Here is a 24,062-nt window from a genome sequence, read left to right as displayed (position 1 = left end):
AGTTATGAAGGTGTCTAGGAATAATCAGGTGACAGTAAATATTTTGAGGAAAATGATTGCGGGCTCATTTTCAAAGGGCAGATGGCGATAAGACTTGCTACCATAAATATTTGTGGTCTGAATGACGGTGGGAAAAGGCAGAAAGTTGCGGCTATGTGTAGACTATTAAAACTGGATATTATATGCCTTCAGGAGACACATGTGAGAGGGAAAGATAAATACCTTATGGATCAGTTAGGGTATGAAGTCTTAGCACATACGCAGCAAGATGTAAAAACGAAAGGAGTGGCCATATTTGCAAAAAAAGGATTTATGACAGTAAAGAGAAAGAGGGAAGACGATGAAGGGAGATGGGTGGTGGTGGAAGGGGAAATTGCTGGAGGTCGATACACAATTGTTTCTGTATACGGCTCTAATGAAGATGAACCTGATCTATTTGAGTTTCTAGATGTCGAGTTGGCACTATGGTCAGAACCAGTAATCCTATGTGGGGACCTTAATATCAATGGGTTATCAGGGTTGGGTATGTTGGGAGGGGGGATGAAGGGAGACCGCAAGAGGAAAACACGAAGGGCTATTTCTAATTTAATGGCTAACAACGCGCTGGTAGATGCTTGGTCAGCACATAATCCCATGGGAACAGGCAGTACCTTTTACTCTGCTCCCCACAAAGCTATAGCCAGACTGGATTACTTCTTAGTCTCTAGCCCTTTAGTACCAGACTTGAAAATAGAAAAGTTACCGCGGGTGTTTTCAGACCACAATCCACTGGTACTGACTATTCCTCAGAACTGTAATTCTATTTACAAAGAATATAATTGGACATTTGAAAGAGGGCTACTTAAAGAAGATGACTATGTCAATAGAATGAAGGCATGGATTAGACAATTCTGGGAGGTAAATAGAGGGACGGCATCTACAGGAGTGGTCTGGGATACATTCAAGGCAGGGATAAGGGGGGAAACATTGGCTTATACCTTACATAGGAGCAAGAAAGAAAAACTGGAATTAACCAATAGGCTAAAGGATCTAATGAAGCTAGAACAACAGCTTATACAGTCAGTCATAAACCAAGAACCCCTCGAGGAGATCCTATTAGAGATAGAGTTGAAAAGGGCAGAGACCAGTGAAAAATTGGCAAATAAAGCGGCGAGCAATTATTTAACAAAAAAGGAAAAATGCTATGAATTTAATGAGCGGGTAGGTCATATGCTAGCAGTCCGCATTAGACAAGACTTGGCAGCAGGAGAAATTAAAGAAATTAAGAATAAAGGGGGGAATGTTGTGACGAAGGTAGAAGATGTGAGGGAGGTGTTTAGGGAGTTCTACTCAGAGTTATATGATCAAGACTTGAGAGCTGGGGAAGATGAGATAGAGGACTACTTAGCAGACATTCCTCATAAGGAATTGAATGAGGAGGATAAAGAGGCACTGGAACTACCACTAACATTGGGAGAAGTACACAATGCAGTAATGAAACTCCCCTCGGGGAAGGCCGCGGGGCCTGACCAAATTCCGGCGGAATTTTATAGGACTTTTTGGGACACTTTGGGGATTGATATGCTGGAAATCTTAAGTTATGCACAGAGGGGGGAAAATATACCACAATCATGGGCCGGAGCAAATATTATTGTGATCTTGAAGAAGAATAAACCGCATTTGGATCCCGGCTCATACAGGCCTATTACGCTCATGAATGCAGATGCAAAAATCTATTCCAAAGCTCTCTCACAAAGATTAAGTAGGGTAATTGAGGGGCTGGTATATACAACACAGCATGGATTTATACCTGGTAAGGGGACCACTCAGCATACAAGGAGGATGGTTACCATATTGGACGCTGCAGGTGCTGCAGGAGACCCTGCCTCGGCCATCTTCTTGGATGCAGAGAAGGCTTTTGACAGGGTCTCCTGGGGCTACCTGTGGAAGATTTTGGAGTGGTTTGGGATAGGCACAGGCTATATAAAGGCTATAAAGGCATTATACCTAAAACCCATAGCTAAGGTGAAGATAAACAGAGGGTATACTGAGGGAATACGTATAAAACGCGGTACAAGACAGGGCTGCCCGGCTTCACCACTGCTATTTGCCTTATATCTTGACCCTCTATTGCGAAGATTAGAAGGGAATCCAAATATTCTCCCGATTAGATTATATGCACATGAGTATAAGACACTTGCATACGCGGATGATGTGGCGGTGGTCACCCCAGAACCAGGGTCGGCCATTTCAGAAATAGAACATGAGGCTGTACTCTTTGGTGCAATTGCAGGCTACTCACTGAATAAAGGAAAAACACAAATAATACAAAACAATTGGGTGAACTTTCAGGACATAAGAGTAGCACCTGAAGTTACATACTTAGGGGTGAAGATCACAGCTGATCTAGATAGGCTAGTTGAAATTAATATGAGCCCCCTACTGGCAAAAATAAAAACAAATACAGAAAGAATGAATAATCTACACCTGACCTTGATGGGTCGAATTAATGTAATTAAGATGGTAACATTCCCAAAAGTTTTGTATTTATTTAGATCTATCCCTTTATTTTTTGACAACATATGGTTTAACAAACTGGAAGCGATTTTGAACAAATTTATTTGGGTCAAAGGGAAGACAAGGAGAGCCTACAGACACCTAACAGTAGATAGAGGAAAAGGGGGCTGGGGGGCACCGGATTTTAGGCTCTATTATTGGGCTGCTGTATTGCAATATAGTAGGGGGTTAATAGGTGGGGGAGGTACAGATCATATAATGGAAACTGAGATAGGATTACCTAATGTCTATGCTACACTATTGGGTGAGGAGGCTGAGAATGGGTTTTTAAATACAACTGAATTTACCTATTTTAAACATACAAGATTTAAGACCTTAAAGGCAGCATATAGGGTATGGAAAGTAGTGGCAAAAAAATTTGGTCTGGGGAGATTTAACAATTATACGAGGCTGTACACAAATTGTTCACTACCAAGGGAGATTTTTAAGGATGTCACTATGAGAGATTGGTATAATAAGGGTATAGTGAAAATAGGGAATTTGCTGGATAGTCAGGGCAACATGTTACAGTTTGAGTCGCTAAAAATGAAATTTGGGCTAGAGCGCAATAGTTTCTATAAATATCTTCAAATCAGGAGTTTCCTAGCACAAAAACAAGGCGGCCCGGCAGGGATGGGGCAATGTAAAATTATGGAATATATAGAAATTACCGATAAATGCACGATAAGACAACTATATGCGGAACTGAAAGACAACAAAGTAGATGAGAGGGCGAAATATTCACAAAAATGGCTAGAAAAACTGGGGTCAGGGTTAGAAACCTTTCAGTTATCCTTGGATTTGGGCAGAACAGTGCTATGCTCTGCAACCCTCCAATCACAGCATTTTAAGACAGTGTTCTCACTTTACCATACCCCGGCCAGAATCGCCCAGTGGGGCGGTACGGCGGGAATAACATGCCCCCGCTGCAACTCAAACGTGGCAGATATTGTACATATGTTTTCGCAGTGCCCACAATTGTTTACTTTGAAAATTGCCATTGAAGAATTTTTTGATAAATCACTTAGGATCAAGATTAAACTTATAGACGAATTAATTATTTTGGGGGTGGCAGACACGGCAGAAGCTATGCCAGTAGAGTTTATTTTTGTTTCAATCGCAGTGTACCGCATTTGCATAGCAAGAAATTGGCTGAACAAGGCTCCTCCCCCATTTCAAGAATGGATTGCAAGCCTTCTCTCTATATACAATCTAGAAAAGGCAATATATGAGAGGAAAGGTAGGAGGGCTAAGGTACTAGGTAAAAGAATATGGCAACCCATTATGAGGTGGAAAAACAGTAGGATAAACCCGGAATAGCGTAAGAAAGATCGTTATAAAACCACTGCAGCTGCATGTCTCTTTCTTTATAGTTATTTTTGGTTGTTGTGTTAAAATGGGTAGCATGTACCACACGTATGTCTGTTTGATGAATTCTTTACGCCATACTGTACTGTAATGTATATAATCACCTGTGAAACTGGAATGTGCTGTAAACATATGCTGGAATATGTGGAAAAATTTTCTGGAAAAACGTAATAAATATATTTAAAAAAAAAAAAAAGTACCAAGGCTCGCAGCACATATTTAAATTTGGCCCACGGATGCAGCCGGAGTTAGGTTGATACGAGGGGAGCCGCCAAGTAAGAACTCTTCACTTGGCGTGAAGAAACATATCCCCGCTGTGAGCCCACGGAAGCGGGAACTTACGCTTTGACACGGGTTTGGACGCGGGGAAATTCCAGGACAGTCCATGGTAACCGTGAGTTTTGGTACACTGATTTTACACACCCCTAGGTTAGGATACACCTTAGCGTGTGTATACCGCCAGGGGTGCACACTGGTCCTGATGAAAGCTCGGCTGACCTAAGCCAATAATGAGCAGAAACATGCCGACCATTTTCTACACACATCAAGGACACTAATGGTTCAAACTTACAACCATTTGGCGTCCGCTACACTGTTTTTAACGAACGCAGTCTAGTCTAAAATTTAACGTTTTTCGAGACACTGACTGTTTTCTTTTAACATCACACAACCACTCCCCCCTTTTTTGCACCGCTCAAAATCACAATAAACCAGCTCCGCTGTAACAACAGGCGTTGACGCACACCGGGCAGACATTCGGTCTACCCGGTGGGAACCCCATGATGAAGCAAGTCACCGACCAGGTCAGTGAGTGAGGGATCTTCTTACTAACCTGGTATATCCCCTCCCCCCCCCCCTTCACTAACCTTTCTCCACCTTCCCTCCCATTTTGGTATCAATTTGTGTGCTCAGCCCATGGAGGAGTCGCTACTGCTAAAGAATTGATATAGCACACTTTTGATCACTCTTTTGTTGTTGGATTGCACATATTTAAATGCCGATGAGTGGAACGGCCTGCTTTAAATAATAATTAAAGAGTCACTGAAATATCACAGTTTTTGGTGTATGAAGGAACGTGGTTGCTGCTCAGCCCAAGTCTCTTCAACTGTCATTCTTACCACACAAGCAGTCACACTAACATTCCACTCTCTCTGTCATCAGGCATACTAACATTCCACACAGTCATCACATTCATTCTGGCAGAGCAGCTAAGGAGGAGAAGCACTTGTAGAAATCAAGGTATAACAAATAGTTCAACGCTTCACAGGCAAGGACGCCAGTTTAAACTGTAGTGTAGTGAAAGGATTCAGACAACAGCACACTGGCGCTCAATTTACACACCTGCATAATAATGAGATACATAACTGCATCTAACAATGGCTGACTATTACCTCACTGTAACAGCGCTGACACTAAAACACAACACACTGATGTGTGAATCCTTGCACTAATGTACCAGTATTTGCATGCTGGTGTGTGGTGGTGCCTTGGTTCAGACTGATGCTTTCTGAAACTTTTAATTAGTTTGTTAGTATGTGATTCCTTGTGTAAAAGTTTGGGGTGTAAATACTGTCATGAATATGCTACTGTTTGAATAATTGCACTAATGTGTGGGCGTAAATTAACGCATTTGAAATGCTATAGTGTGAACCTTCCAGTAGTAGACCGATGTGTAAAGGTTCACTTTAGTGCTAAGGCGAGGGAATATACGCACAAGTTAGCGGGTGAGCGAGACTTTTGGTTAATGGGCCAGGCTTGGAACTAATTCACTAGTGTGTACATCTGTACCATAGCAGCCCTGCCAGTGAATGTTTTGATTGGTCGGAGGTCTTGTGCGTCAGTGACTAGATCCCTATACTAATGCATCCGTGGGTGAATATTTCCCCTTATGTACAAGAGTTAGAATCCTTGTTCTAGTGCCTGCGCGTCACCTGTATCCTTAGGTTGCCAGTATTTACTCAGCGCTCGGTTGCCATGGCGATGAAATCCTCTCAGGATGTGATGCCCGAGATGTTGCCCGTCACCCGGAGACGGTCCGGTGTAAATCCGCTCACCACGAGGACCAGAGGCAGCCAGGACAGAAATAGATTAGCGCTTTGAGAGAGCGCGTGCGGGCGAATCAAAACAACGCACTGCAGTGCACACCCTGGAAGCATCTCGCAAAACGAATTCTTGCCCCGGGAATTCCGAGACCCCCGTTGGCGGAATCAGGATCGACGAACGTCTCCAGAAGATTTGTCAAATTGGAGGACTTTTCCGCTGTCTTAACTGATCATCAGGAAAGGAGGGGGTGCCCTCGTCCAAGCAGGGGAAACTGAAAATACATCACTTTGTGAGAGTTCTCTAACATATGCAATTATTTTTCAACTCTAATTTCACAGCTAATCGTACACTTTAAAGTTGAGCAAGTGCATGAGAAAGTGCTGCGCACGCTGGCATTTGTTTCTGAGTTGGTGGAAGTATTTATTCACAGGGAAATTTGCTTTCCATGTGAAACTTCTAATAAAAAAGAAAAACGCGCAAATCATGTGCGCCACTCGTACAGATAAACAGAGGGTTGGTGGTAACAGGGGTACGCCCGAAAGTAGGTCTGACAGGTTTTTGAGAATTTTAAAATAATTTTGAATCTTTGCAAATCCTGGCGTGTTCCCAACTCTGCTGGATTTCAGATTCTTTTGTGAATTTGCTCCTCTGTTTACTCTCTGGGACATCATTGTTCACAAAACCCATGGTGCAGGAAAGATATCAAAACACAGTTCTTCAAAGAACACTTCATCCCACAATACATCATGCCTTTCCCCTTAATGAACTCAGGAGCCCCTCATCCCTGGAAATGCTTTCTGGTTTTATACTGTTTTTTGCCTATGGTCGCGCAGCTTCCGATGTCATATTTCCACTATATAAATACCTAAACACCACCACACGACCTGGAGGAGGTGTATTTATAAATGTGCGTGTGTTTTTGCAGTGATTTCAAATAGAAGTCACCGTCAATGTATATAAGAGAGCCATTTGATTTGTCATGGGGTCATTGCAATGTCTGTCAAAATGCATTTATATAAAATATTTGTAATCAAAACATTAAACAAGTGTTAGAGTCTTTCTAGGGGTCCCATTATTCCAAAGCTGTAGTGCCCTCCTTGTAGCCCCCATAACACAAAAAAATATGCTGGTGGTGCTCCTGTCCAGATTGGGGCACCACCATTCAGCAAAATCAATCTAAGTTAGTTTATGAAGGGCATTATATGACACTCCTTCCCGGGAGCTCCGAATTATAAACTAGCAGCTCACGCTATTCATTTATTAGTCTTGATCCGCTCATTTCTTATTCTCATTGTTATTTTTTTTTTGTTATGTTTTTTGGTGAGTGTTCTGTTCCTAGCCGGGAAACCTACAGCTTTTATCTGTTGGGGGCTGCAAGAGATACCCCAAGGATCCCACAGCCCCTCCGGCTAACTGCAAGAAGTCACATTTTGTGAGGAATTAAAAAATTGGGTGCTCCAATCCCACCCAACGCATCTAAAAATTTTAACAGAGGGGGGTTGTGGGTGGAGTCCCAGGGCCCCCGCCGGCTCCCCGGATGTACCCATCTTGGGGACTGCATGAGCCGGGATTGCTCACACCTGGCAGGAGGATCTGTATTTTTTTGTTTGCACCAGATGGATGGGAGCAATGTGAGTTTCCCTACTCGCAAGAGTGCGCACAGGGAAACAAAACTCTGCTCCAGGCACCCAATTCCCTGGTAGGTCTCTGAGAGCCTCGGGGTGGGGCATCATACCCCCTACCCTAAATATTGCTTTGCCCCACCCCCTGGGCCTAGCCCTTGCCAGTGGCATGTTTTATGGTAGTGCGGAAGCTAATGCTTTTTTAATTAAATTTGCCAGTGGTTGTGTGGATCCTCCGGAAATTCGTAGCAATATTTTTTTTAAACATATTTTTTGCCCCAGGTGAGGTCATTCTGTGAACCCGCCCTCCCACCAGGCCTTAGGGTTGGAGGCTATCCCTACCCTGCTCTATATGTCTCTTTTTTTTGTAACCTTTTTTTTGCAGGATTCAGGACTGAGTCCTAAGATGGCTGTTACTACATCCTTGTTAATGTGGGGCAGCCAATCATATGTTACCATGAGAATTGTTGGTTCCACAGAGCCATCTGCTGGATTATATACACATTTTCAAGCCTTAATTACACAAAAGCTACTGAACAGATTAACACCAAATCAAAACAAGCATTTAAAATGCAATGGTTTCGCCTTTTGTGGGTTTGCATTGTCTGTGTGCATGTAAACATCGTTTGTGAAATTTCACCCGCAGGTAGGAAGGGGGCGCACACCTCATGAACAGCTAAAGTGCAAGCACACAGTGCATGAGCAGCAACAGTAAAAAAAATCATGCCAACTGCATAACGATCGCAAGGGCTGTACTGCGAGGGTACACATTCACTGTCGTCAAGGCTCTAGGCTGCCTACACAGCTGTTAAGCTTACAGGGTTGAATTGGACATGGGGGTGTCGAATTTTTGTAAGTAAGGGGGGTACAGATATAGGTGGGACGGTGCTATTCTTACACGTGTGACATTTTTACGACCTTAAAAAGTGTCTCATATGTTCCTAAAAATAGAGTAGAACACTAAGGCTCAGTGTGTGTACAAACACAGGAAGAGACGCAGCTCGCACAGGAGACCACAGAGGCAGCAATCACTTTAGAACGCCCAAGGTGTGGAGAGTGCCCACACCCTGGACAGTGCAGACACGGAAGAAAAATGAAGAAAAGTAACTAAATGCCCAAAAAAATCATGCGGACGCCTAGAAGGAATGGGCTTTGCAGTCCTGCGCTTTTCGAAGTTTGCTCACCGATTCAACGACAGCCTGAACACAGGATGCTGTACCCACAGTGACGTCACGGAAGATGCTGCGCAGAAGCAAGCACGGACATTTCACTACTTGTGAGCCCCAGGCGAGCACAACCAGGGCCTCAGGGCTTTCAGACAGATTCAACTGCACCTTTTCCCAGCCAACGAGTGAAAGTTGAATTATTTCCCAGTCCAAATTATGCAGCTCGGCGATATTGGAAGAATAACCAGCGACACAGAGCTGGCTCGTGGCGACTGAGTCACACTGACTCACGTGTAAAGGGACAGGAAGTCTTTGTGTAATAGCAGGTAGAAATAAACATAGCGCATGACACGGTCTAAAATACAAGCCAGCTTCAGAGACAGCGCCCTGAGGCACCCCTGAGTGACGGGGCACGTGAGCTCCAGGGTTGCGCCCCACTGCAGGCTGTCTGTGCCCCCACTGCCCCGCCTACGGGCACAGAGGGCACGGGACGCGCTGGTGATCAATACCCAACACAGGGCAGGGGCAGCCAGAGCTGCAGTCCGGCCGGGCGAGGCGCATCGACAACTCTGCCCAAATTTCACCTCTCACATAAGGTCCGGGATTCTGCAGTTTGACTTCTTTCCGCCGCCAGTGGTCGCTGTAACCCGCTACCTTTGCAGGGGCCTGGGGGAGGTTTTGATTCCGCCGGAGGAGTCTTCTAACTTGGAATAACCGGTGTGAGCAAAAGCCAGAAATACGTCAATATTAGACGATAAGCAGGGTTAGACGTTACATTGTGGAAAAACATTGTGGAAAAACAAATTCAGAGGGGGTGGTGCTCAACTCATGCTTTGGCTTTGAGCAAAGCCAGACACCCGGCTCGGCTCTCCCCACAAACATTCCCGCTCGCCCAGCTCTGCCAAAAACCTTGACTCCGGAGAAGGGCTTTCAGCACAAACCTTTGCTGCCCCAGCGCCAGCAGGGAAGGAGCTGGATGTGTGCAGCTGGCCCGCGGGGACGGATCAGCGCATGGCTCCTACCACGCGCTGCTCAGACTCCGCTCCTGGGGATTTAATTGGGTCAAAAATAGACGAGGGTCGGGGGGTAAATCTGATGAAGTGAACATTCCCATCCAAGCCTCTTAAACTAAGGACATCCAGTCAAATGGGAGCTCGTCTTGTCACACGCGCCAGCTCTCTACCACAGCCGGCAATTAGCGTGCGTTCTCGCAAAGAGGTATTTCTTTTCAGATATATCAGCATGTTCTTTTTTTAAATGCATTAACTCGGCAGCAGTCAGGCACGAAAGACTGCAGGGTGTGCATGCACGCACAAGCCGAGCCAAAAGCTTGAAGTGATACACACATTCTGACCGTAAATTATTTGTAGTTTAAAAGTAAGAACAAGTCAGGTCCCGGGCCGCGCTGTGATTGGCTGACGTCACGGGGGTGTCCCGGGCCGGCAGCCAATCACAGCGCGGCCCGGGAAATGACGTCACTGGGGTGTCCCGGGCCTGCAGCCAATCGCAGCGCGGCCCGGGACAAAGGGGCGGGGCTTAAAAAAAGCACCAGAAACGCCCCCGAATCGCGTTTTCAAGAGAAAGCGCGATTGACAGCCTCTGTCTCCCAATGGCTAGTCTCCATTTATGGAGCTAGCCAATTGGAAACAGAGGCGGTCCAAACATCCCTACTGAAAACAAAAGTTTTCGATCTGGGAGGGGCTGTGCCCCTCGCCAGGTCGAAACCTAAAAAGCACTCTTTCTGGAATAAGATCTGGCTTTCTGCCAAATTTAGTGTAAATCCATTCAGACGCTTGGATTGTAGCCGTGTCTAAAGTTCCTATGGAAAAATGAATGAGGAAAATGCATTTTGGAACCCCTCTTTCTCTCAGCCCCAGTTTGACAGAACACCCTGAATATTTCCAGGATGGAGCTGAGGAGGAAAACATTTTTGGAGGAAAGTTGTATGGAGATTAGTCAAACTGCACCAAAGTAATAAGAAAACCAAACAATGCTTTTCCTGTCCTTTTTTTTTTGTCCTCATTTATGTGATCTTTATTGTTTAACCCCTTCGACGCGCGTGACAAGGTCAGCTCGTCATGGGCATTACCTGCGCTGCGCGTGTGACGAGCTGACCTTGTCACGCAACGAGGGTTTTTGCGAATCGCAGCGCGCAGCGGGAAAACCGCTAGCGCGCATGCGGTTAAGCAACAGGGTCACCTCATCTTGTGCGCCCTCGAGATTTGAGGTGAGAGCCAAATCTTAAAACAAACACTTTCCATGAATTATATATCACTGTTCCAGCCACTATAACTCTTAAAGTTGCGATTGCGCTTGTTGAAATCATTGGACATCCCTTCCTATCCTACCACCTATAATTATCCCATAATTCCCAGTGTTTTGTGCGCTTACATTCCCCTCGGGCTCTATCCAGATTTCTAAATTTTTCTATTGATCGGACCCAATCATCAACCATAGGAGAACTAGGAAGAATCCAGTTTATGAAATTCTCGCTTCTAGCAAGAAGTATGAATGTAAACAAAAGGTATTTCAGTTTTTTCGTTAAAACATAAATGGAATCTTCAGGATCCAGAATACCAAAAATAATAGTAAAAGCTCTTACCTTTACAATCATATTTAGACTCATCAATAATCTTACCAATTCCGCTCCAAAATAAATCAAGGTGATGATACGAGTAAAACATGTGAATATCATTTACATCCTTCTCACTGCATTTTGGGCATTTTCTCGTCACCTGGGAGCTCATTTTTGACAGCCTTTCAGGGGTCCAGTAAGATCTGTGCAAAGTAAACAAATGATTTTTCCTAAGAGGGGCAGACATTATAATGTGCCATAAGTAAGTACAGGATACTTGCCAAGCTTGTTGCAAGTCTTGAGCTGGGAAAATCTTCTTCCATTTAAGGTCTGGGGTGTCATCGTCAGCATCCTTCTTCTCCACCAAATACCAATACTTCTTTCTTCCCAGCAACTTTATGAAATTCACTCTCCAAGTTTACGGCAAAGTCCGGCCAAGTTGCTTGTTCTTTAGACCAGCGAAGCAACTGGCAAAATTTAAATCTTGATATTTCATTCTTTGTTATTTCCGTTAGCTCATCCCATGCTTTTAAGTGGCCGTTTTCCAAAAGATCTCCCCACTTGGATATTCTAGCTCTTTTCAGAGGTGCTGCTAGTGAATCTTTCAAACATTCGGGAGCTCCTGGAGAGTTCCATATCGGTCGGTGCTTGTGGGCTATAGTATGGGAATTGCCTTATTTTCCTTATATCTGACCATAGCTTAAAAGCAGATTTTGGCACCTTTAGTTTGACTTTTTTGAAGCACTTTTGGTGGCCAAACTTATAAAGGCAGTGATTATGTTTTGTTACTGCATTCCAATAGGCGGGGTATTACTCATAGTCCAGAAACAGATGCCTTATATTCTTGAAATGGAAGGCTTTATAATACAGCAGGAGATCCAGACTAGCTATCCCTCCTCGATGATTTTTCTGGCTAAGTTTTTTCCCAGCTATCCTGGCCATTTTGGATGACCAAATAAAAGTATTCAGTTCACTCTGTATCTTTTTAATATACTGTAACTTAAACTCCAAGGGGATTGTATTAAAGACAAAAGTGAATTTTGGTAGGATGACCATTTTTATTACATTTGCTCTCCCCATAAATGTGAGCGATAGACAACTCCATGACTTCAATAGTTTCCTCGTCTCCTTAGCTTTTAGTTCCAAATTTACCTGGGCGATGTCCTCGATGTTCCTTGAGACTTGAATACCGAGATATCTAATTATTTCTTTTGATTCAAGACATGGAGTAGATATATTCCAGTGCATTACCTCCGTTTTTTGCTTATTTATTTGGTAGCCTGAGATCCCCCCAAAATCTGTTAGTAAGCTGTTTATGCTATTGAAAGTTTCATTTAACTTGCTTGAATAAATCATTAAATCATCGGCATATAGGGCCACTTTTAGCTCCCAACTATTGAACCTAAATGGGGTGATTTCTTTGGAGGCCCTAATCACATTTGCTAACGGCTCTATATACAAGTTAAAAAGATGGGGGGAGAGAGGACACCCCTGCCTGGTGCCTCTCTTAATTTGAAAACGATTTGATATACTGCCGTTAATGAGTATTTTCCCCATTGGAGCAGAGTAAATATTCACCACTGCCCTAGAGAAGGTTTGGCCTAAGTTGTTATGTTGAATAACTTTTTGTAAGTATGACCAATTTACACGGTCAAAAGATTCAGCCACATGAAATGTAAATAGATATATATATAGATCTGCCTATATGGCGGTATAGAAACACATTTGACAGATGTAATGGCATTTACAATGTATTGACGATTTAAAGCCATACAAATGTGTTAACAATGTATAAAGAATGAACTAAAATAACGTTCCAAGATGGCGCCCGCAATTTTGTGGGTTGCTGACAGTCCTTTGTTTGTTTTCACAATCTGAGTTACAAATGGCGCTCCGTTGCATTGCACGGGTAGACACAGAAGAAGGGAATTACCGAAACGCGTCTGTTTTTGTCAGTGGAATAAAGAACGCTGCTTTGTCAAAGTATCCTGCGAGTGCTGTCTTTTTCCTTGTAATGGGGAGAAACTTTGAAGCTGTAATATATATATATTGAGTGCACCCAGGTGGGGTTGCCATCACCATATAAAGATGTCCCCACCAACATACAAACAGGGTAAAAATTGATTTTTTGTATTTTTGTATATTTGTATAGTATTTATTGAGTATGAAATTGGTATCTACTGAATATAGTATCTCCAACATATCTATACATGATATATGATCTCTTGAACATATGTCCATAGCAAATAGACAGTAATAATATGTATATACATGAGTGACATTTATATTTATAATTATATTTATATATATGTGATCACTATATTTTGTGTTTATGCATTATTTAGAGTATGCTCAGTATGTGACGATAACACAGTCTGTATATCACGTAATCAACTCATTTATCAAATATATGTACAGATGAAGATCACTATCATTCTTGCCCTTGCAATATTTGTAAATATGTGTCACCAAGCATTTATGCGGACAGATTTTTGCCACAAATTTACATGAATTTATTCAGTTATTTATTTGTGTCAGGGAAGCTTAAGTCACGTTATTATTATGTGTCTTTTTTTCCCCTTATCCCGAACTCATGCCATTTTATACGTAATGAAAGTATGTTTTCAGTGTTTATAGGTGTCACATGGTATGCACAAGCAGTTTAAAAGTTCAGGTGTGAGGGGTTTATAATTGACTGTGATCAAGGGCATCCGCCCGAAACGCGTCAGTTTTCACGCTTTTGTTAAGCGCTGCTTAATAAATAATCTTTGCCTGATACTGGAATCGTGGAGTCTTCTGTTTTTCCTGGGGACCCGGGACGGCAGTGTGGCTTCTTCTTGTTTCTGAGATATATATATATATATATATATATATACACACATACAAACATATATACATATATACTGAAAATATAAAAGGTTACAGGAATAGGGGAATGTTATAGTTTGGCTCAGACTTCACAAAAGCATTGAAATTCAGCATTTATATATAGTTACCTGAGCAAACTATAACTTATTCCCCGCAATGCACTGCTTATGACATCACATATTACATCACTCATGACATCACTCATGACAATGTCAGTGACATCACTGATGACATCTCAAATTACATCACCGATGACATCATCCAGTGAGTATAAATGTTTCATAAAAGTTTCTGAGAGTTGAAGATATATACTAAGCTACTGTATACGTTACATTTCTATTCTTTTTGTACTACTAATGAGTAATATTTTTCTAATATATGTCATCTGAGTGTCACTGTGACTGTATCAGTGATGGACTGGGCATCTGAGTGGCAGTATAGATGTGTGAGCGGGTTTGTGAGTGGCTGTATCAATGAATAAGTGGGTGTGTGAGTAGCTGTATGGGTGAGTGAGTGACTGTAAGTGGCTCTATGGGTGGGTGGGTGAGTGTGTGTGTGTGAGTGACTGTATTGGTGACTGTGGTGGCTGTGGGAGTTGCTCTCTGGGTGGATGATTGTGTGTGTGAGTGGCTGTATGGGTGACAGAGTGGCTGTGTGTATGGCTCTATGGGTGAGTGACTGGGTGTGTAAGTGGATGTATGGGTAAGTGAGTGGCTGTTTGACTGGGTGTATGGATAATTGAGTGGGTGTGTGAGTGGCTATTTTGAACAGCAAGTATTTGTGTGAGTAGCTGTATAGAGGTGTGGGTGGGCGTATGGGTGATTGTATTGATGTGTGAATGAGTATGTAAGTGATTTTGTGGATGAGTGAATGGATGTGCGAGTGGCTTAATGGGTGAGTGAGTAGCTCTGTTAGTAGCTGTATGGTGAGTAGGTGGCTGAATGGACGAGTGAGTGGTTGTGAGAGTGGCTGTGTGGATATGTGAATGGTTATGTGAGTGGTTGTATGGGTGTGAGTGTGTATGAGTTGCTATATGAGTGTAAGTTGGTGTGTGCGTAGCTGTATGATTATGTGAATGGTTGTGTGGATATGCGAGTGGGTGATGAGAGGTTGTATGGGGGTGTGAGCGGTTCTGTGGATGATGTAATCAGTGATGTTATCAGTGATGTATTTGAGATGTTATCAATGATGTCATGGTTACATGTCACTGACCATGTCATGAGTGATGTAATATGGGAGATCATAAGCAGTGCATTGCGGTGGCGCGAGTCATCATTAGCTCAGGTAACTATAACTGCTGAATTTCAATGGTTTTGTACGAGTGAAATCTGAGTCTAACTATAATGTCCCTGTAAACTTTGTTTTTTGTGAATTTATAAGGTTTTTTTAATTCTATTTCCTAACTATAATGTCCCTGTGACCTTTGTTTTTTTCAGTGAATGTTAAAGTTTTTTTTTTTATTTTGTTTCCTGCAACTTTTGAGAGGGGGTGTGTGAGTGGCTGTATAGGTAGGTGAGTGGGTGTGTGAGTGGCTGTATAGGTAGTTGAGTGGGTATGTGAGTGGCTGTATGGGTCTCTGACTGGGTGTGTGAGAGTGGGTCTCAGTGGGTGTGTGAGAGTGGTTATGTGAATGACTGTATGGGTGTGTACATGGCTGTGTAAGTGGGTGTAAGAGTACCTGTGTGGTTCTGTGAGTTGGTGCATGAGTGTCTGAGTGGGTTTGTGACTGAATGCGTAAGTGTCTAAGTTGGTCTGTGAGTGGGTGCATGAGGTCTTTGATGGTCTGTGAGTACTTATGTGAGTCTGAGTGGGTCTGTGTGCATCTTTCAGTGTATTTGTGAGTCGGTGCAAGAGTGCCTGCGTGTGTCTGTGAGTGGGTGCGTAGTTCTCAGTGTGTCTGTGAGTGGGTGGGTGAGTGGGTCTGTGAGTGGGCACATGAGTATATGAGTGGGTCTGTTAGTGGGTGCACACAAATATATAGAGAGCACACAGAAGCAGCTCCTCCTGTGACGCTCCTGCTCTCCAGCTTGCCTGCAGTCTGCTGCCTTCGGTTTTGTGCCTCTTCTCTGTTCGCTACTGTCTTCTATGTTGCCTCTTTCTGCTCGTTCTGACCATTATTTTGCTTCTTTCTGCTCAATCTTGACCTTTATTTAGCCTCTTTCTGCTTGTTTCTGACCTCCATTTTGCCTCTTGCTGCTCATTTCTCACCTCTATGTTGCTTCTTTCTGCTCAACCTGCCCGTTATTTTGCCTCTTTCTGCTAATTTCTGACCTTTATTCTGCCTCTTGCTGCTGGTTGCTGACCTCTATTTAGCCTCTTCCTGCTCGTTTCATACCTTTATTCTCCCTCTTTCTGCTCCCTTCCGACCTTTATTTTACCTCTTTCTGCTTGTTTCTTACCTTTATTCTGCCTCTTTCTGCTCATTTATCATCTTTATCTTGCTCTTTTCTGCTCGTTGATTACCTTTATTATGCCTCTTTTTGCTGGTTTCTCACCTTTATTTTGCCTCTTGCTGCTCTTTCCCCCCCCGGAACTGCGGGGGAACCACAAGGCCCGCGGTCCCAGCTGGCTCCCCGCCTCCTGCAGGAGCCGGCATTGCTCTTACATCAAGGGAGCTGATGGAAATGCAGCTCCCTGCCCACATGTCTGTGGGCAGGTAAAAAGATGAAACCTCCGCTTCTAGCAAGCGGGAACTGTGTGCAGCTTCCGCTTGCGGGAAGTGGAGTGTTTGCTTTTGCTTGGAAGGAGATGTCAGCTCCCACCAAGCAAAAGCAAGCAGCTATGTCTCAAGTGTGGGCACCCTGGAACATAGTAGGAGCAGGCCCAGGGGGTGGCAGTCCAGAGGGCCATATATGGCACCAGGAGGATCTGCACCAGCCAGCCCCGGGGAGGTTGTGATCTATGAGGCAGTATATGACCAAGGAAGAGAGCCGTGCAGCCCCCCTTCCACTTTACAATTTTATTTTGGCTCCGGTGTGGTGGTGGTCGTTGAGAACAGGGGTTTGTGTGGCCCTTGCAAGTGTTGAAGTAGCCCCGGGGAGATGGTGGTCCCCAGGGCTCATTTGATCTCCTGGATCAGGGTCCGCGAGGCCCCCTCCATTAATTAAAATAAAGCCCCAGAGAGGTGGTGGTCTCCGGGGATTAAAGAATCTCAGGAGGGGGGCCATGCACCCTCATCCTTTTTTTTTCTTTTTACAAAATTCTCCCAGGATCTGGCCCATCCAGGGGCTTTTTTTAAAAACAAACTTGTTTAAAAAAAAAATATTTGCCATGAATTCGTGAATTGCATGAATTGGCTTCAATTTTTTTATTTTTTAAACGCGTTTTTGACCTGCTGGGCTCCCTCTGGGACCCCAAGACTAAGGCTTGGGGAGGGGGGGGTCAGGGTATTCCTACTTTGCGCCTTTTCTTTTATTCACGTTTGTTTGAGGGGACTCAGCTGAAGCAGAGTCCCAAGATGACTGTCAGCACTTCCTGGTTGAAGTGTTAGCAGCCAAAAGGAGCTCTGCAGTTCTCTGCACAAGCTTGTTATTATTCGCAAATTAGCTGTGATTTCAGATATTCAAATTTGGATTTGCTTATATTTCTCAACAACTACTGAACAAATATACACCATATACCTGAAAGAGTGACCTGTGAACCAAAATCTACCTTTCTGCCGAATTCGGTGTAATTCCGTCCAGCAGTTCAGGCTGTAGTCGTGTCTAAAGCTTCTATGGGAATTAACATAGGAAACACACTTTTTTGACCCCCCCCCATTTTTTCAGCTCCCACTTGACGGTTCACCCTGACACTTTCCATGCACAAGATTCACTGTGGCACTTTTTTAAAACAAATTTCATGAAGATTCATCAAACTGCGCCAAAGATATAGACAAGTCAAAAAAAGGTTTTTCCTATGGAAACATGGCCCTAACTATATATATATATATATATATATATATATATATATATATATATATATATATATATATATATATATATATATATACATATATACACACACACACATATATACATACATATATACATACATATATACATACACACATCCATTTCTGTCTTCGCCAAAGTTGCTGCACCATTTGACACGGGTGCAACCTTCCATGCTGGAGAATGCACGTATACTTGTCAAACTTGCAGTTACGTTCCTTTAACCATAAACAAGGTGCACACCAGGAGCATTGATTTATAAGTATTTATTGCCACAACATTGAAAATAAGCATTTGCAATGCAATAGGCCCCGTATTTACGAGAGTTTAAGCTATTGGCATTGTAAATGACAATGCCTTTTATTTACACCTTTATGCAAAGTCTCTGAGATCTCTTAATTGACTAGGTCAAGTCTTTCTGCAGGGTAGAAAATAGGCAGGGGTGACGAGATTTGAAATGGGGGGTGGGTGGACAAAACTCTATACAGTAGAGACTGACTGTAGTGCTCACAGGCTGACGTTCTTATTTTTTTTTTAAAGGAATGGGATCCCTGATGATGAAAAGAGGGGAGGAACTGTATTTACCTTGGCCTGGAGGAGGAAGGCTCGGCTGTTGAAGTACACATCCTGGGACGTGAATAGGACAGCCCATCATGGGTAGAAAGTAGTAAGACGTTGAGGAGTTTGGCTGTATGGCAGGGTCAAAGGCGACATCTGTTTTTCCATGGAAGGGACTTCATTTGGAGAATTTCTCAGTCCCGGCCAGATGAACGTCCCCGGAGATCACTAATGGAGGGTTAAAGGCTGTGTGTGGAAAGACTTCTCCTTTTTGTCGTAATAGAAAGTGCTCAGAAGTACTCAAGCACACTGGTAAGGTAGTGCACATATATAATAAAATATTCGGCCCATAGCAAGAATGGAAATAGAGAAAGACTGGTATACTTGAGTGGGTGCTGATGTGGTTGAGCAAATAAAGTAGCGCCCACGGAGGAAGCGTAAAAAAAAAAAAAAAGGCGCTAAACAGAGTGACGGTCGCTTTGAGCAAGAGACATCAAAAAAGATAGTCGAGAGCTTGACTTAAAAGTATTAAAGGATTCCTTGTTCATTCATAAAATATATCCAACAAGGGTGGAAAACTGGTGAATGTTTAGAACAAGATGTGCGAGAGAAGCGTGAGCAAAAAAAGGAGACGGAGAGGGCGGAGCGAGTGGCCGGGACGTGTGGGCGCGCTTGGGAGAGCAAACGAGTCGGAAGTCCTTGCCCGCTCCTGTGCCTCTCCATCTGAAACTTGGTTTAAAGTCGTCGAACATGCTACAAATCTACAGCGAAGTAGGAATAAACACAGAAATCCTAACAAGCGTTCATATGATTGGCTGTTGCATAAAAGAGTATATCATACAACACTAGAGAGCCGGCCATACTTCTGATTTTGGAGAAAGTAAAGCAAGAAGCCTATAGATTTCCAAAATGTGAATGGATGGCTGATCTCTAGAACGCCACGCCCACTCTGTTTATGATGTCACAGTTTTAGGAGCATAACAAAATGTCAGAATATTAAATCGGGGATCTTTCATGATAGCATATTGGTATATATATAGCTTTCTTACATCTTTCTGGTCTAATGTCCAACAATGAAACAAACGTGGTGGCATTACTACTGGGCCCTAGAGTCGTGGGAACTGTTGGGCCGTGAGCATGTGATGTCAGCGGAAAATAATACTGGAGCCAGCATCTACCCTGCCTGCATAAATCCCCCCACACACACACTAAACCTGTGATCTTTATTGTTTGCATTACGAATGAACTCTATCACTTATTTGTATGCCACAGTCAAAAACACCCGTTATGCGCATCCGATAGCCGCCACCTTTCACTACCTCAGACAGACACACCCACATTGCTTCACTGCGCAGAAAAAAGCAACAATTACAAACTAAGATGAACCCATGTATTTACATGTATGAAGTACACTGCAGACATCGGTCATGCCCTAAGCATACAGCACGTAAACAGCATTTAGGTTCAAATAAACCCTGATTTAGGACAACTCACAACCACGGGTTCGCGACAACTCCATTCCAAGACACACGAGTTTAGTATTACTACACTGTCACAATTGCATTAGAAAACATCTGAAAGGACCCTTTTAAATCGATGGACTCCAATCTAAATCCCTGCGGAGACTGCCTAAACCTTATTGTTGAGTATTGAAGTGTTTGTGTCTAAAATGACCTGAAATTTGTTCCTTCTAAAATGGCGTATTCTATTTTTTGTGTCTTCCACAGTACCAGTACACAAAAAAAACGTACCAAGGTGTTTTACATGTCAGATCCCTGTAGACGGATTTACTTTTCAGACACATGCAACAGGTAATGTCGATGTTATTGCCCGCCTTAATTACTACTCCGGTTTAATCTAAAATATAGACCCCGGAGCAGGTTTCCACCTTGCAAACTCGAGTCATTTTTTGTTTTATTCAAACTTGCACTCCCCTTCTCCTTAATTACGATTCTTTTTAACTTCCCTGCATCTCAAAGCACTAGTTTTAAAGTGGACGGCTATGCAAAGCAGCCGCCCCTTCACATGCCGAAAAAACACACAGGTCTTTCAGTTACAAACTTCAGGAGAAGGACGGATCCTTGTAATTTAAATCGGAGTCTCAGATTATGCTAAATAGGCCATTGATTTGCATTCAAATTCACCCCACCCGGCACTTAGGAGTTAACTGTCAGCCATTGATAAACAAGCCGAGCCAAAAAAGCGGGCGAGGTGACTGCTCCCCGGGGATGGCTCTGAAAGAAGCAGTTCGGCTCTATGTACCTTCAAGAGTGCGCGCTGTGTTCCCCTGGGTATTGACCAGAGAGGAAACAGTCATGCACACTCTGGACTGCTGGAGCGCACTTTGGAGGTGGCGGAATGCGGGGGGGGGTCAGGGCACAGTGTTGTTAGAGCAGGCATATGGTGGGCAATGTGGGGGTCCCATGGGGAGGCGTCTGGCATTGTGGGCAAGGCTGTTGTCTTTTGGGTGGTGGGATGACATGCGGCCGGTAGGTAGCGCTGTTACACGACTAGTTGTCCATGTCCAAAGAAGAAAAAACAAGTGCGCGGTGGGAGCATGTGAGCGCGTGGTCGGAGCGTGTGAGGCAGAGAAGACGCCATGCGCGTACACATCGCCTGTCCGTGCGCGCACATGGTTTGTCTCCCTTCGCGCACCAAACCAACAACAATAGTCTTGCCAAGGCGAAACAGTGCATGTGCTGCGTTCGCTAGGCGAGACCTGAAAAGGGCTCTAGGGCCCTTTCTCACTTCCTTCAAAGGCACAGTTCATAGCATAACGCGTTTCAACTACCTCAAGTCTTAATCATATGCAATAGAAAAGGGCGGACAGTCATTTGATCGTATGTAAGTGTAGCTTCAAACAGTGAGGAAGGACCAATGTTTTTCTACAGTGATATTTAAAGTGGCAGTGGGTCACTTGTTACACAGTTCTGTTAAAATACTACGTGAACACAGTGTGCACTTTTATATTTCATGCGCTGGTCATTCCACTGAAAATACACACTTCACATTCTCCGTTTTCAAGCACAGAGTCCACTTTGCACATTATTTGCAATCATCACTACCACAACTACCATAATGCTTTGTTTTTGCTGTCATCCAATGTCCCAATCCTTCAATGCCTTCTATTTTATTAATTCATGACCTTTACCCGCTCTTTTCTAATGCATATGATTAAGACATGTGGTAGTCAAAATACGTTATGCTGTGAATTTTGCCTTTGAATAAAGAACTTTTCACTGAAGCACTTTGGATGGGCCTGTATGCATGGCACTGAAGGTGGTGTTCATGCTCTTTTTGGAACGTATCTGGTGAACTTCTGGGTGGGTATTTTTTTACTTTAAGACATTAATGTAGTCACTGACATTTATCTAACTTTAACCTTTTGTTTTTTCAGTGAATATATATATATATATATATGTATATGTAAAATTACACATACAAACATGTATGTGGATGTGCAGCGCACAAACTGTTCATGATGTACATGACCCTACCAGTTTTATCAGTGAACCGTTGTATGCAAAACTTAAAATCCTATCCACAGACTGCACTCATGGTATGCCTGTCTAACCGCCTCATGTGCTTCCGCCAAACTCCCTAGCCTACAGAAGAAAGCACGCAGGAGGGGAGGGTCCACTAGGAGGTTGGAGTTATTGCCCACAATGCATTTCATGGATTGTAGTCAGCACTCAGCGAAAACTTATAAAAGATGGTGGTTGAATTGAGGTAGAATCATTCAAATGGGCCCACACCATTATTAGGAGTAAAGTTTAGAAAAAATATATACACATCTATCATCTTAGCAAAAATACATCTCACTGAATCGTGTTTCCATTGCCATGTATCTCTTTAGACTTCCTCCCACTGTGAGTTGTTAAATCTATCTTAAGGGGTGGAACAAATATATTGTGCCTAAGACGCTAAAGAGCCCTAATGTGGCGCTGTCAGTTTAAATTATTTTCAGATGTCCGGAGAGCACTGGACCACTTCCAGCTTTTGAGAGCCACTGGCCACAATTGCAGCAGCAAAGAACAATGGCTATATATCTACTTTTGAACTATTTGAGAATTTGGCTAAGTAACCCACTTTCTCAATTTTCCAGTGTCAATGAGTGAGTAAATCATTTCAATGCAGGTTTTTGCTTTGCACTCCAGGTACTCGTAATTCTGATTTTGTAACGTGATATGGTAGGACTAAAAGTTCCAGAATGCACAGCAAAAGCCAGGGCTCAATGAGGTACTCAGTCCTAGCCATTGGAAACTAGAATGTTCGCCCACGCAGCCCTCCGAGTGCTCGTAACATCTTACCTTCCGCTCCGGTTCTGAAAACATCCCAGCGACAGAGTCTGAGGGGCAGAGGTGGAGCAGGCGGGCAGAGTTACAGCAGGTGCGCACAGCGGGGACAGCAGAACCTTCACGAAGCACGGAGTCTCGAGAGCTGACCCCCCGCAGGCTGCGCGCACGGCTCGATGCACGACGTTCGGAAGTCCAACGGGGGCACCATCTGCCTCACGAGGAGAGTAAACAAGCTGTGATCAAACAGGTGTGCAGGGAAACCGAGCCTTGGACTTCCGGTCTGCGCTGAAGAGATGATGGGGAGAGAGGCCAGCGTGGAGGCCTCTGCGCGAGGCAGGGAGCACGAGGACCAGTAAACACACATGCGTACAGTTACTAGGTAACCGTTCCTGTGGAGGAAACGCTTCCAAGGGCCCATGTCCAGAATAGCCCATATAAACTGGATTATATGTAAATGTGGCTATTTCAGAACTTTGAAGTGCTTGATAGTTTATAATTACTAAAGCGCAGGTGGAACCACTAAAAGTGTTTGCTCAGTTAAGACTCAGTGATCAGAAATATTTTACTTGAGAGAGATATTGTTGGAAAGCAAGATCCAGGGACTCAATTGTTTAATTAAGTAACTCATTATTGTGTATGCAAGAACATGATTTCTTGAAAAAGAGCTGTAAGCAATACTAAGTGAATGTAAAAATATTCAAATAGTACCGTGCCATCTCCTCAGTATAAGAAGTAGAGTAAAGTTATTGACCATGCATGCCAGAGGGTCATTATCTGGGTTGTTGATAAAACTTTTAGGGGCAAATGCTCGACATTCATATAGTAAGGTAATACAATTGATTTCCCTTAGTAAATGAATAGATCAAGCTATTTATTGGTTGCATATCAGTGGCAAATCTATTATCATAAATAAAGATGAAACCAAGAGTAGTATAATCTTTTTGTGTTTTTTAAGATTGTAGATTTGTGCGTGTATATATGTATACGTTGGCTTTTAAAGTAAGTTAATGTTTTCATATTGTTACAGTCCTGAAAGTGTTCATAGAAGGGGTAAATAAAACGAATGGCCGTGTTTTTATTTGTGATATAATGGAAAT

The 24,062-nt window shown here is 43.4% G+C and overlaps 1 protein-coding gene across 1 annotated transcript in view; it reads right to left on the bottom strand.

The window, feature by feature from the left end:
- Positions 1-23,696, bottom strand: part of RGS14 (regulator of G protein signaling 14) — a 409,263-nt gene extending 385,567 nt beyond the window's left edge. Inside the window, exon 1 of the mRNA XM_078652746.1 lies at positions 22,978-23,696. Coding sequence (XP_078508872.1) covers positions 22,978-23,001 — 24 coding nt within the window. The 5' untranslated portion in view covers positions 23,002-23,696. The remainder of the gene's footprint in view (positions 1-22,977) is intronic.
- Between the last annotated feature and the right edge of the window lie 366 nt (positions 23,697-24,062).

The sequence above is a fragment of the Lissotriton helveticus genome, chromosome 7, assembly GCF_964261635.1.
Source record: "Lissotriton helveticus chromosome 7, aLisHel1.1, whole genome shotgun sequence".
Lineage (NCBI taxonomy): Eukaryota > Metazoa > Chordata > Amphibia > Caudata > Salamandridae > Lissotriton > Lissotriton helveticus.
Note: the sequence above shows the minus strand (reverse complement) of the source record. Positions and strands in the feature narration are given on the sequence as shown.